At 48.1% G+C, this 12664-nt stretch overlaps 1 protein-coding gene across 2 annotated transcripts in view; it reads right to left on the bottom strand.

Annotated features, from left to right (window-relative positions):
- FNIP2 (folliculin interacting protein 2) overlaps positions 1 to 10507 on the bottom strand; it is a 112676-nt gene extending 102169 nt beyond the window's left edge. For both annotated transcript variants that reach the window (XM_038755175.1, XM_038755176.1), the window contains exon 1: positions 10405 to 10507. In XM_038755175.1, coding sequence (XP_038611103.1) covers positions 10405 to 10502 — 98 coding nt within the window. In that variant the 5' untranslated portion in view covers positions 10503 to 10507. The remainder of the gene's footprint in view (positions 1 to 10404) is intronic.
- Between the last annotated feature and the right edge of the window lie 2157 nt (positions 10508 to 12664).

The raw sequence follows: 12664 nt of genomic DNA, 5'->3' as shown, positions 1-12664 counted from the left end.
GCACTTGTATACATATTTGTACAGATTTATTACTCTATTTTACTTATACATATTTACTATTCTATTTATTTTGTTAATGATGTGCATATAGCTTTAATTCTATTTGTTCTGACAATTTTGACAGCTGTCTACATGTTCTGTTTCGTTGTCTGTCTCTCCCTTCTAGACTGTGAGCCCGTTGTTGGGTAGGGACCGTCTCTATACATTGCCGACTTGTACTTCCCAAGTGCTTAGCACAGTGCTCTCCACACAGTAAACGCTCAATAAATACGACAATGAATGAATGAATCCGATCGCTGTAAATTTTTTAAACATGTCGATTAATAAAAGAACTGACCACGCCATTTCAGTAATGACTCCAATTTAGGACAAATCTTGAGTCTGAGACAGTAATGGCCAAATTGCATCTTGAACCTTGCTGGGTTTCCAGACTGAGATGGTTTCTCTGGTGCCTCACTGAGACAATGGCAAACCTCCCACCATTTTAAGCGGCAAGTTCCTTGAGGGTACGATCATTTCTACCTATTTTATTGTATTATACTCTGTACCTACCTATTCTCCCTCCTACTTAGACCATGAGCCCTATGTGGGACCCGAGCATCTTTTATATACCCCAGAGCTTGGTACAATACTTGAGACATAGTAAGTGCTTCATGAATACCACAGTTATTACTACAGTCCCAAGCACTTAATACAGTGTTCTGCACAAAGAAAGCACTCACATATTCTTGACTGACTGCCTAGTGAGGACCTGTGGTCCCACTCCCATCCTCTTTGCCCGGTTAAAGTTAAACCTTCTCCCATCTGCCAGGGTTTTTAATGTTACATTGCCATCCCATGCCTCCCTCCCACCTGACCTTCCTCCTCCTCCTCCTCCACTAAGAGCACCCATTCTTTCCTTCCTCCCAACCACTGGCCAGACGTCCCCACATATTTTCTGCTACTGCTGGAGCTACTGCAGAGTTTGGGGAGGAGAAAGCGTGGGATGGAGTTCTTGCTAAAGGCACGACCTTCATTTCAGTCACTGGGGCAGTGAACACTCGAATGGCTCCCTACCATTCAACCTTGTTGGCAGCCAAACAAAGCTCTAAATCAACAGATCCATCCTGGTGCCCTCTATCAGGCACCAAGTCTATTAGTTCAGTCCCTCGGGGTTTAAAAAAATGCAATGTACAAACTTTTAAAATCAACTTTTTCAGACTGAATCCTTTCACACACTGAATTCTTGCTGACTTTTTTGAAAGAATCTGCAAAATTTGTTAAACTCATATCTATCTCTACATGCTCTTCCCACCATATTTTTGGATTGACTGTCGGGGACATAGCAGAGAAGCGGCATGGCTCAGTGGAAAGAGCACGGGCTTGGAAGTCGGAGGTCATGGGTTCAAATCCCGGCTCCGCCGCTTGTCAGCTGTGTGACTTTGGGCAAGTCACTCCATAATAATAATAATAATAATTGGCATTTGTTAAGCGCTTACTATGTGCAAAGCACTGTTATAAGCGCTGGGGAGGATACAGGGTGATCAGGTTGTCTGTCCCATGTGGGGCTCACAGTCTCAATCCCCATTTTACAGATGAGGTAACTGAGGCCCAGAGAAGTTAAGTGACTTGCCCAAGATCACACAGCAGACATGTGGTGGAGTCGGGATTCAAACCCATGACCTCTGACTCCAAAGCCCGTGCTCTTTCCCCTGAGCCACGCCATAACTTCTCTGTGCCTCAGTTACCTCATACGGAAAATGGGGATTAAGACTGTGAGCCCCACGTGGGACAACATGATCACCTTGTATCCTCCCCAGGGCTTAGAACAATGGTTTGCACATAGTAAGCGCTTAACAAATGCCATCATTATTATTATCATTATAGCAAATCCCAGAAGCTGCATTATAAGTAGCATAAAGTGTTCTCAAGTAATATATGGACTTTTTAAACAATATATGTTAAATGCTTACTATGTGCTCAGTATTAAGCACTGAGGTAGGTACAAGATAATCAGGTTGGACAGTCCATGTGTCACATGGGGCTCACAGTCTTAACCCCCCATTTTACAGATGAGGCAACTGAGGCACAGAGAAGTTAGGTGATTTAGCGTAGGTCACACAGAAGACAAATAGGATATATGGGATTAGAACCCAGGTCCTCTGACTCCCAGGGTCCATGGTCCACTAGGACCAGGATTGATAATGACGGAGTTTTCCTTCAGGCAAGGTGGACAATCCTCAGGGCCTGATTCTTCATCACCATCAATCATCAATCGTATTTATTGAGCGCTTACTGTGTGCAGAGCACTGTACCAAGCGCTTGGGAAGTACAAGTTGGTAACATATAGAGACAGTCCCTACCCAGCAGTGGGCTCACAGTCTAAAAGGACCAAGATCCCCCACAGAGGACTTGATTATAATGCTAATGGCTTGCCCACTGCCAATTACAGCTTCTCATCCTTGCTAAGCATGTCCTGCTGGGGCACTGAGTGAAACGAGTGAGTTTGTGAGCAGGGCTGCAGCACATTGAGAAGTGCATGTGAAGGGTTTTTGCATTTACAGCCAGTGACCATGTTTAGTGAGGATGCTGTGCCCTAAGCCTTGACCCAGCAGGTGGTTGCCTAGGTAACCACTGCATCCTTCACCATCTACGTTAGCCACGCTATTTTTCGGGATTTCTGCTGGTCCTGTCCACCTCGAAGAATTCCCTGGACATTGCTCAGAAACCTTCCCCACTGATGGCATAGATCCATCAGGCAGAACCAGGACTAGAATCTAAGTTTCCCATTTCCCACTGTAGCAATAATAACAATAATAATAATAATAAAGAAGCATGGCCTAGTGGAAAGAGCCTGGGCCTGGAAGACAGAAGGATCTGGGTTCTAATCTCAGCTCTGACACTTGTCTGCTGTGTCACCCTAGGCAAGTCACTTAACTTCTCTGTGCCTCAGTCCCTCGTCTGTACAATAGGGATTAAGACTGTGAGCCCCATGTGAGACAGGGACAGCGTCCAACCCGATTAGCTTGTATCTACCCTAGTGCTTTGTACAGTGCTTGGCACACAGTAAATGCTTAACAGATACCATAAAAAAACCATGAAATAATTAGGTGCTGATGGTATTTGAATGCTCACTGTGTGCAGAGCACTATATTAAGCACTTGGGAGAGTACAAGTATTGGCAGATATCTTCCCTGCCCACAATGAGCTTACAGTCTAGAGGTCAAGCACTGTACTAAGCGCTAGGGCAGATACAAGATAATCAGGTCAGACACAGTCCCTGTCCCACAGGGGGTTCACAGTCTACGTACGAGAGAGAACAGGTATTGAACAGCTATTGATGCGGCTGTGCCCTGGGACACAGCTGTGTCTTCAGGGGAGGGATTGCTGGAAAGATCATTGCCACCAGTAGTGACCGCATTACTTGCAATGTTTAATCAACCCAGTGTGAACCTTTACACCCAAGACGACTAAAATAAATATTGCATATTGGCAAGTTCTCCACTGGCCAGTGTGGTTCAGAGATCTCAGCAACTCTGAATCAGAGGTCATGGGTTCAAATCCAGGCTCTGCCAATTGCCAGCTGTGTGACTTTGGGAAAATCACTTAACTTCTCTGTGCCTCAGTTACCTCATCTGTAAAACGGGGATTAAGACTGTGAGCCCCCCGTGGGACAACCTGATCACCTGGTAACCTCCCCAGCGCTTACAACAGTGCTTTGCACATAGTAAGCCCTTAATAAATGTCATTATTATTATTACCCGAGTCACAATTCCATATCCCCGCAATGCTGAGTAAACATACCCTCACAGACACCCTCAATTTCCTCATCTACAGAAGGGGAAAGCCAAAAGAAATGGGTTCCACATTGATTAAGTGTGATTCATCTGAAAAAATGAGTGGCCTCATTCTTGAGCTGAGCAGAATCACTCATATTTTGAGGATTCGGAGTGCAGCGCATGGAAGAGTAAAACAACAATATAACAGACGCAGTCCCTGCCCACAAGTTTACAGTCTAGAGGTATTAAACACGGGTCTGAACGGAGCAGTCCTCCTCCTCCATCACTCAGGTAACTGTAAATTCTCACTGGGCCAGGTGCTGTACTCTGAATTCTGGGTTTCTGCACAAACTATGGTTTCACAAGGTTTCCCCTTCTAGACTGTGAGCCATCTAGTAGGAACCCTCTCTATATGTTGCCAATTTGTACTTCCCAAGCACTTGGTACATTCATTCATTCAGTTGTATTTACTGAGCACTTACTGTGTGCAGAGCACTGTACTAAGTGCTTGGGAAGTACAGATCAGCAACATATAGAGACAGTCCCGACCCAACAACAGGCTCACAGTCTAGAAGGGGGAGATAGACAAAAGAAGTACACGGGTGTCAATACCATCAGAATAAATAGGATTATAGCTATATACACATCATTAATAAAATTAATAGAGTAATAAATTTGTACAAATAAACACGAGTGCTGTGGGGAGGGGAAGGGGTAGGGTAGAGGGAGAGAAGGGAACGGTGAGGAGGGGAGGAGGGGAAGAGGGAGAGGAGAGGAAAAAAGGGGGGGGCTTAGTTTTGGAAGGCCTCCTGGAGGAGGTGAGCTCTCAGTAGGGCTTTGAAGGGAGGAAGAGAGCGAGCTTGGCGGGTGGGCAGAGGGAGGGCATTCCAGGCCAGAGGTAGGACGTGGGCCGGGGTCGACGGTGGGACAGGAGAGAACAAGGCCCAGTGAGGAGGTTAGCGGCAGAGGAGCAGAAGGTGCGGGCTGGGCTGTAGAGGACAGAAGGGAGGTGAGGTAAGAAGGGGCAAGGTGATGGACAGCCTTGAAGCCGAGAGAGGAGTTTTTGCTTGATTCGAAGGCTGACAGGCAACCACTGGAGATTTTTGAGGAGGGGAGTGACATGCCCCGAGCGTTTCTGTACAAAGATAATCCAGGCAGCAGAGTGAAGTATAGACTGAAGCGGGGAGAGACAGGAGGATGGGACATCAGAAAGGAGGCTGATCCAGTTGGGATAGGATGGAACCAGCAAGGTAGCAAGGTACAGCGCTCGGCACACAGAGAGCGTTCAATAAATACGACTGAATGAATGAACTGGGGGGGGGGGGGGGGTCTCGCCATCGGTGCTTGATCCACTACTGGACTCAGGTTGCTAGTGCAGATCTGCAGCTGGCACCCACTGGGAAGAGAGACATCGTCAGCGTCCCACCCTTTAGCAGGACTACCCTTAACAATGCACCGAGCTTACACTGCACAGACCTAAACCTGAGTCTTAGAAGTCTTCCTGGTTGAGTCACTGATGGGGAGAGGACAGCACATCATGTTCAGCTGGACTCACTCAGCAGAAACTTGGGTGGTGGGTTAGGGAATCACTCAGTGGGATTTAGTGACGGCTTACTGCACGTAGGCCGCTGTACTGAGCTCTTAGGTAAAAGTCCAACATATGTCAAGCTATGCTCAAGCAGGGCCCTTGATTTGGGACCAGACCTGGGCTGAGAGGGAATAATAATGGTGATTTGTTAAATTCTTAGTATATGTCAAGCACTGGGGTAGATACAAGTCAATCAGCTCAGTCATAGTTCCTGTCCCACATGCAGCTGACAACCGAAAGGAGAACAGGCACTGAATCCCCATTTTACAGATGAGGAAACTGAGACTTGCCCAAGGTCACACTGCAGACAAGTATCAGTGCCGAAATTAGAACCTAGGTCCTCTGATTCCCAGGCCCCAGTTCTTTCCACTAGGCCACACTGTTTCTTTGAGGCAGTCACTGCACAGAACTGGAAACTAGCCCATCTTCTCTTCAGAAAGATCCATCTCAAGGGAAGTTAAGTAAAGCCATCACCTATTAAAGGATCATTTTGGTGATGATGTTTTTGACATTGAATTGGGTTCTCTAGTCTCGTAGAATTAAAAGTCCCCATTGCCATATTTCATAAGTTCCCTTCTCTCCACTTCCCAAACAGCCACCTCAAATGAGATTCCGTTTTGAATTTTAGGATCCTGAGAAAGGCAATGGTAGATGCCTAGGGAAGACCAAATTGTGGACACCACACAAACCTACAGAATTCTGCTGACCCTACCCACATGCTCCCCAACTGAACTGTATTCATAAAAGGCATTTATTTTTCTCCCACGGTTGACCCCAGATTCTGAATCTCCTATATTCACCATGCTTTGCTTTCCTTGTGTGCTTCCACATGAGTACAGTTTTCTATTCCGCACTCCTAAAGGGCAGCGGATGTGCCGGTTCCACTTGACTGGAAAAGCACCCTACGGCGTTCCAGGTGCTCTGGGGGTTTAACACTGCAAGGTAATGATGATAAACGAGCATGGCATTTGGCAACCCCTTTTAATTCTGTTCTCTAACCATAGAATCTAGCAAAAAAAACCCACAATTGAGGACATTTGTTCCTCACATATGGACATCATTTTTTTGAGCAACTCAATAATATACAGTGTCAGCATCGAGGCTTTTCTGATTTAGTATAATTTTAGTTGACATATGGAAGCTGAAGATACTCTTTTCCATGTCACTACACTGTTCCTGAACAGTATAAATAACAGCAATAATAATAATTGTACTGATTAGGCATTTGCTTTCTACCAAGCACTGTGGGTTCCCAAAGGGCTCCCAATCTAAGAAAGAGGATGGGTGGGATTTCAGGCTCCTCACAGCTCAGACCATAACAAGTCTTCTCTGACTTTTTAGTGTGAGAGTCATAAAACTTGAGATTCACCAAGGTCTTAGATTTATTTTGGTGGTTGGGGAGGGGGGCGGAAGGGGGCACTTAGATCAATATTTACCTTGGATTTACAGCTATTTTTCAAGCTATAACTTCCAACACCCGGTCCCTGCTTTGACACCGTTTAATTATACTCAAAGCCACTAATCAAGTAGCAATTCATCTACTTGGGTTTTCCCTTTTGGAAAACAAACATCTCCACTTTGGGATATTTTTCCTCTGCTTTACTGGCAAGCACTTGGAAAATCAGTACTAAACCAGACATTTTCTTACGTCTGAAAAGGGCTGCTCTTTACAGGGGCTAGGAACTTCACAAATAATCAATGAGTGCCCACTGCTGCCACTTCTTCCAGGAACATTCATCGGCTTCCTTAGCCATACGGACTATGGCTGTAGAGCTCGGCAACATCTTCCACAACCTCTGGCCAGAACCTTCTCTAGAATCACTCTCTAGAACCACCCTCCATTTAGGTAGGCTTTCAGAGGAAGTTTTCACATCTGTAAAAAGTGAAAGTCTCCCTTACTGAAATTTTGATGTAGTCTGGGGCAACCAGAAGACTAAGAAATTGAAACGATTCAGTAGGAACCAAAAATGAGAGCGAGAGAGAAAACTGGAATTCGATCAGTGGTATTTCGGTGCTCACTATGGGTACAGCATTGTTTAAAGCACTTGTGAGAGTACAATACAACAATTAGCAGACATGTTCCCTGCCCAAGTCTCCCTTACTGAAATGTTTGATGTAGTCTGGGGCAACCAGAAGACTAAGAAATTGAAACGATTCAGTAGGAACCAAAAATGAGAGAGAGAGAACTGGAATTCGATCAGTGGTATTTTAGTGCTCACTATGGGTACAGCATTGTTGAAAGCACTTGTGAGAGTACAATACAACAATTCGCAAACACGTTCCCTGCCCACAATGAGCTTACAAGCTAGAGGGGGAGACATACATTAATATAAATCAATAATTTATAAGAACGCAAGTGAAAAGAATCACTATGGAAAAACAATGATTTCTAGATTGTTCTCCTGACCTACAAAATCCATCCAAAGTCAGCATCGTGTGTTTACTTTAAAAACATGTGAAATTGTGGAAATGCCAGTAATTGTACGGGCCCCTAGTATACCTTGGGGTAAACCAAAATGGAAAAATACAACTTATTTTCAGAAAGACCAAAGGAACTATTTGATTATTATCCTCAAGTGTTTTGATGGTCACTTCTTCAAGAATCTCCTTTGCACAGCGGGTTATGGGGTGTGTTTCTCCCTGGATCCTATATACTGCTAAAAAAAATTCACTAAATCCTACTGCAATTAGAGACAATAAAAGCCTGGCACAGCCTTATGTTCCGACTTCGCCCTGTAATGGAAACTGACATACCGTAAGTGTTCCCACCCAAAGCATTGGCTAGTCAACAAAGTTAAGGCCACACTCTCAATGGGGCGAGGCCTGAAAGTGATGACAAAGGGTGACAATGGGTGAAGAATGGCAGAAGCCATCGTACAATCCATTCTTTGCATCATCGTGACAATTCCTGCCCAACCCTGAGCCACGTTTCTGGGGATGCTCCAACTCTCAAGCACCTGTTTCCACTGGCAAACCAAAAGTACCGAAAGGTCCCCAATTGCCTCAAGTGACGGGAGATGCTCTAATTCTGCCACCTGCAAAGGAGGACAGCATCACTTAAAGCTCCTTGCTCCATTTCTATGCTGTTGAAGGAGACACATGACAATCAGGCTGCAGCAGTGGAGCTACCAGAATCTTTCAGAAAAACAAAAAACCCCCAAACTACCCCTATGTGATTTTTGCAGAAATATAGTTGTAAAGAAATGAAGAGCGGGACGCAACTTAAATTTGACTTGGAATGTCACCGGAGTCACGGACAAATGTATCATACCTCATTTAGTTATGTTAAAAGAAAAAAAAACCAATTCCACCATTCCGTGGACTTATCTGACAAGGACCGATTAAGAATTTAAACTCGGTTGGACCCACCTATACCCTGTTAAAACTCAAGCCCTTTAAAATGTAACGAGCAACATATCTGCATGTCAGGTCTTGGAGAGGCTTGTAAAAATGAACTGGAAAGCAAATGTTGAACACAGGCAGGAGCTAATCGTCAGATGGCAATCTCAGCCATTCCATAAAACATTTTCCCCCTACTCCTTTCCAGGCACCAGCGATCCATCCAAACGAAAGCCGGATTTCATCCTGTACTTTCACCCTCCAAGTCCCAGACATAAAGCACTTCTTTTCCTTTCTTCCACCTCCCAACTTCGAGATAACCAAGTCACAGAACCCATGCTTTCGGGATGTCGATCCGCATGTCCTCTCTGTTCAATGCCTCCGATGACTGACAGTGGAACAATCGTCTCAGTTCTTCCTGAAAATCCAGAGTTGAAACATTTTCAGCCCCTATTCCCGGGGGAATACCAGAAAGCTCCTTCTAACGTCAGCAGGGAAAAGGTGTACCGCTGGCAAAGTCCCTAGGAAATGCCCCAGTGCCACGGGTGAAAAGGGAATTCATTCACTCAATCGTATTTATAGAGCGCTTACTGTGTACTAAGTGCTTGGAAAGTACAATTTGGCAACAGATACAGTCGCTACCCAACAAATGTGAGTTGTAAGGAATGGTCCCCTCCCCCTGGCTCTCTCTGAGAGAAAGGTGCAAGTCCTCTGGACTGAGTGCTCGTTGTGGGCAGGCGTGGTGTCCTGGCGTCCTCTCCCAAGCGCTCAGCACAGTGCTTCGCACGCAGTAAGCACGCAAGAAACAGTTGAATGAATGGATGACGGGTCTTCGCCAGGCCAGGACCTAGAAGCGGGCGATGGCCAGCTGGGTGGCTGGAAAGGTGGTCCAGATAATAATAATAATGGCATTTGTTAAGCGCTTACTATGTGCCAAGCACTGTTCTAAGCGCTAGGAGAGCCCCTCTGCCCACCTCCGTCTGCGGAGGGGAGGGAGGTCTTGGGGCAGCGCTTAGAACAGTGCTTGGCACATAGTAAGCGCTTAACAAACGGCATCGTAAGGCTCAGTGGAAAGAGCCCGGGCTTTGGAGTCAGAGGTCATGGGTTCGAATCCCTGCCTGCTGTGTGACCTTGGGCAAGTCACTTAACTTCTCTGAGCCTCAGTTCCCTCATCTGCAAAATGGGGATGACGACTGTGAGCCCCACGTGGGACAACGTGGTCACCTTGTATCCCCCCCCAGTGCTTAGAACATCCACATTAATGGGAGTCAGTGTTGATGGCAGAAGTTTCCAGGCTGTCAGTGGGTTTGGGCTCCCCCCCCAATCTGTCACCCAGTGCTTCGTACAGTGCCTGGCATATAGTAAGTGCTCAACAAATACCATTACTGTTATTACTTCTGTGTGCTCCGCACATAGTTCAATAAATACTATTGATTTTTTTCCAATGCTGTGGACCAGTGGAGGGAAAAGGGGATGAACAGAGGTGGCCAGAAGGTGAATGTGAGCCTTCTGTTGGGTAGGGGCCGTCTATGTTGCCAACTTGTACTTCCCAAGCGCTTAGTACAGTGCTCTGCACACAGCAAGCGCTCAATTAAATCCGATGGAATGAATGAACGGCGCTTGGCACATAGTAAGCGCTTAGCAAATGGCATCATAATGATGATATTATTAGCAGGATCCGCCCCCCGACCCCGTTGCCCACGCGGCGCGGCTCCTCACCTAAAGGGGGATCCTTCCCTGGGCGTCCTGCTCTGGGCAGCAGCCGAACAGTTGGTGCCCCTTTTGTTAAAGAGCTTTTGGAGCAGGGTCGGGGCCATTATGCTGCTGCTGCAACTGCAGCTGCTCCTGCTGCAACTGGAGCTGCTCCTGCTGCAACTGGAGCTGCTGTTACTACAGCTGGAGCTGCTGCAACTGGAGCTTCTGCTGGAACTGCTGCTGCTGCAACTGGAGCTTCTGCTGCAGCTGCTGCTGCTTTTGCTGCAACTGGAGCTGCTGCTGCAACTGGAGATGCTGTTGCTACAGTTGGAGCTGCTGCTGGCAGCTGCTCCTGGCAGCTGCTCCTGCTGCAACTGGGCTGCTGTTGCTACAACTGGAGCTGCTGCAACGGGAGTTTCTGCTGCAACTGGAGCTGCTGCTGCTGCTGCTGCAACTGGAGATGCTGTTGCTACAGTTGGAGCTGCTGCTGGCAGCTGCTCCTGCTGCAACTGGGCTGCTGTTGCTACAGCTGGAGCTGCTACAGCGGGAGCTTCAGCTGCAGCTGTTGCTCCTGCTGCTGCAACTGGAGATGCTGTTGCTACAACTGGGCTGCTGCAACTGGGCTGCTGTTGCTACAGCTGGAGCTTCTGCTGCAGCTGGAGCTGCTGCTGCTGCTGCTGCTTTTGCTGCAACTGGAGATGCAGCTGCTCCTGCTGCAACTGGGCTGCTGTTGCTCCAGCTGGAGCTGCTGCAACTGGAGCTTCTGCTGCTTTTGCTGCAACTGGAGCTGCTCCTGCTGCAACTGGAGATGCTGCTGCTGCAGCTGGAGCTGTTGCTGGTCGCTCGTGGGCCGGCTGTGCGGCTCAGCTGGCAGCTGGAGGCGGCATCCCGGCCGCAGCGTGGCCGCCCAGCACCGCGGGAGGCGGGGGGACCGGAGCAAGTCCGCGGAGCGGCCGCCGCTCGGACGGTCACATGAGGGGACTGGAGCCGGGCCCGCCCAGCCCGCGATGACGCCTGCGTCCGCCAGGAGGAGCCCGCGGGACACAGCGGGGCGGGGCCGCCCAGCCCGCGATAACGCCTGCCTCCGCCAGGAGGAGCCCGCGGGACACAGCGGGGCGGAGCCGCCCAACCCGCGCTGACGCCTGCCTCCGCCAGGAGGAGCCCGCGGGCCACAGCGGGGCGGGGCCGCCCAGCCCGCGATAACGCCTGCCTCCGCCAGGAGGAGCCCACGGGACACAGCGGGGCGGGGCCGCCCAATCAATCAATCAATCGTATTGATTGAGCGCTTACTGTGTGCAGAGCACTGTACTAAGCGCTTGGGAAGTCCAAGATGGCAACATATAGAGCCAGTCCCTACCCAACAGTGGGTTCACAGTCGAAAAGGGGGAGACAGAGAACAAAACCAAACATACTAACAAAATAAATAGAATAGATATGTACAAGTCATCATCATCAATCGTATTTATTGAGCGCTTACTATGTGCAGAGCACTGTACTAAGCACTTGGGAAGTACCAATTGGCAACATACAGAGACAGTCCCTACCCAACAATCAATCAGTCAATCGTATTTATTGAGCGCTTACTGTGTGCAGAGCACTGGACTAAGCACTTGGGAAGTCCAAGTTAGCAACATAGAGAGACGGTCCCTACCCGACAGTGGGCTCACAGTCTAAAAGGGGGAGACAGAGAACAAAACCAAACATACTAACAAAATAAAATAAATAGAATAGATATGTACAAGTAAAATAAATAAATCAATAGAGTAATAAATCTGTACAAACATCTATACAGGTGCCGTGGGGAAGGGAAGGAGGTAAGATGAGGGGGATAAGGGGGAGAGGTGCTCGTTGGTGCTCGTACCACCAACTGGCCTCCTCCTCTTCCTCCTCCGCCCCCCCGTTCCTCAGTTTCCCCACCCACGCGGCCGCTCGGGCCTCTTCCTCCTCCTGCCGCTCCCGCTCCTGGGGGTCCCGGTTCCTCAGTTTCCCCAGGCGGCCGTGGGGGCCCCCCCCAACGGTGGTAGCGCCTGAAGGCCTCCTCCCCCCCGGTCCCCCCGACGAAGCCGGTTCCTCAGTGTGGGCTCACAGTCTAAAAGATAATAATAATGGCATTTATTAAGCGCTTACTATGTGCAAAGCACTGTTCTAAGCTCTGGGGAAGTTACAAGGTGATCAGGTTGTCTCACAGTCTTAATCCCCATTTTCCAGATGAGGGAACTGAGGCACAGAGAAGTGAAGCGCTCAATAAATACAATTGATGATGATGAAGCGACTTGCCCAAATT

Source organism: Tachyglossus aculeatus, chromosome 12, assembly GCF_015852505.1.
Source record: "Tachyglossus aculeatus isolate mTacAcu1 chromosome 12, mTacAcu1.pri, whole genome shotgun sequence".
NCBI lineage: Eukaryota > Metazoa > Chordata > Mammalia > Monotremata > Tachyglossidae > Tachyglossus > Tachyglossus aculeatus.
This window is presented reverse-complemented; position numbering and strand designations above follow the sequence as displayed.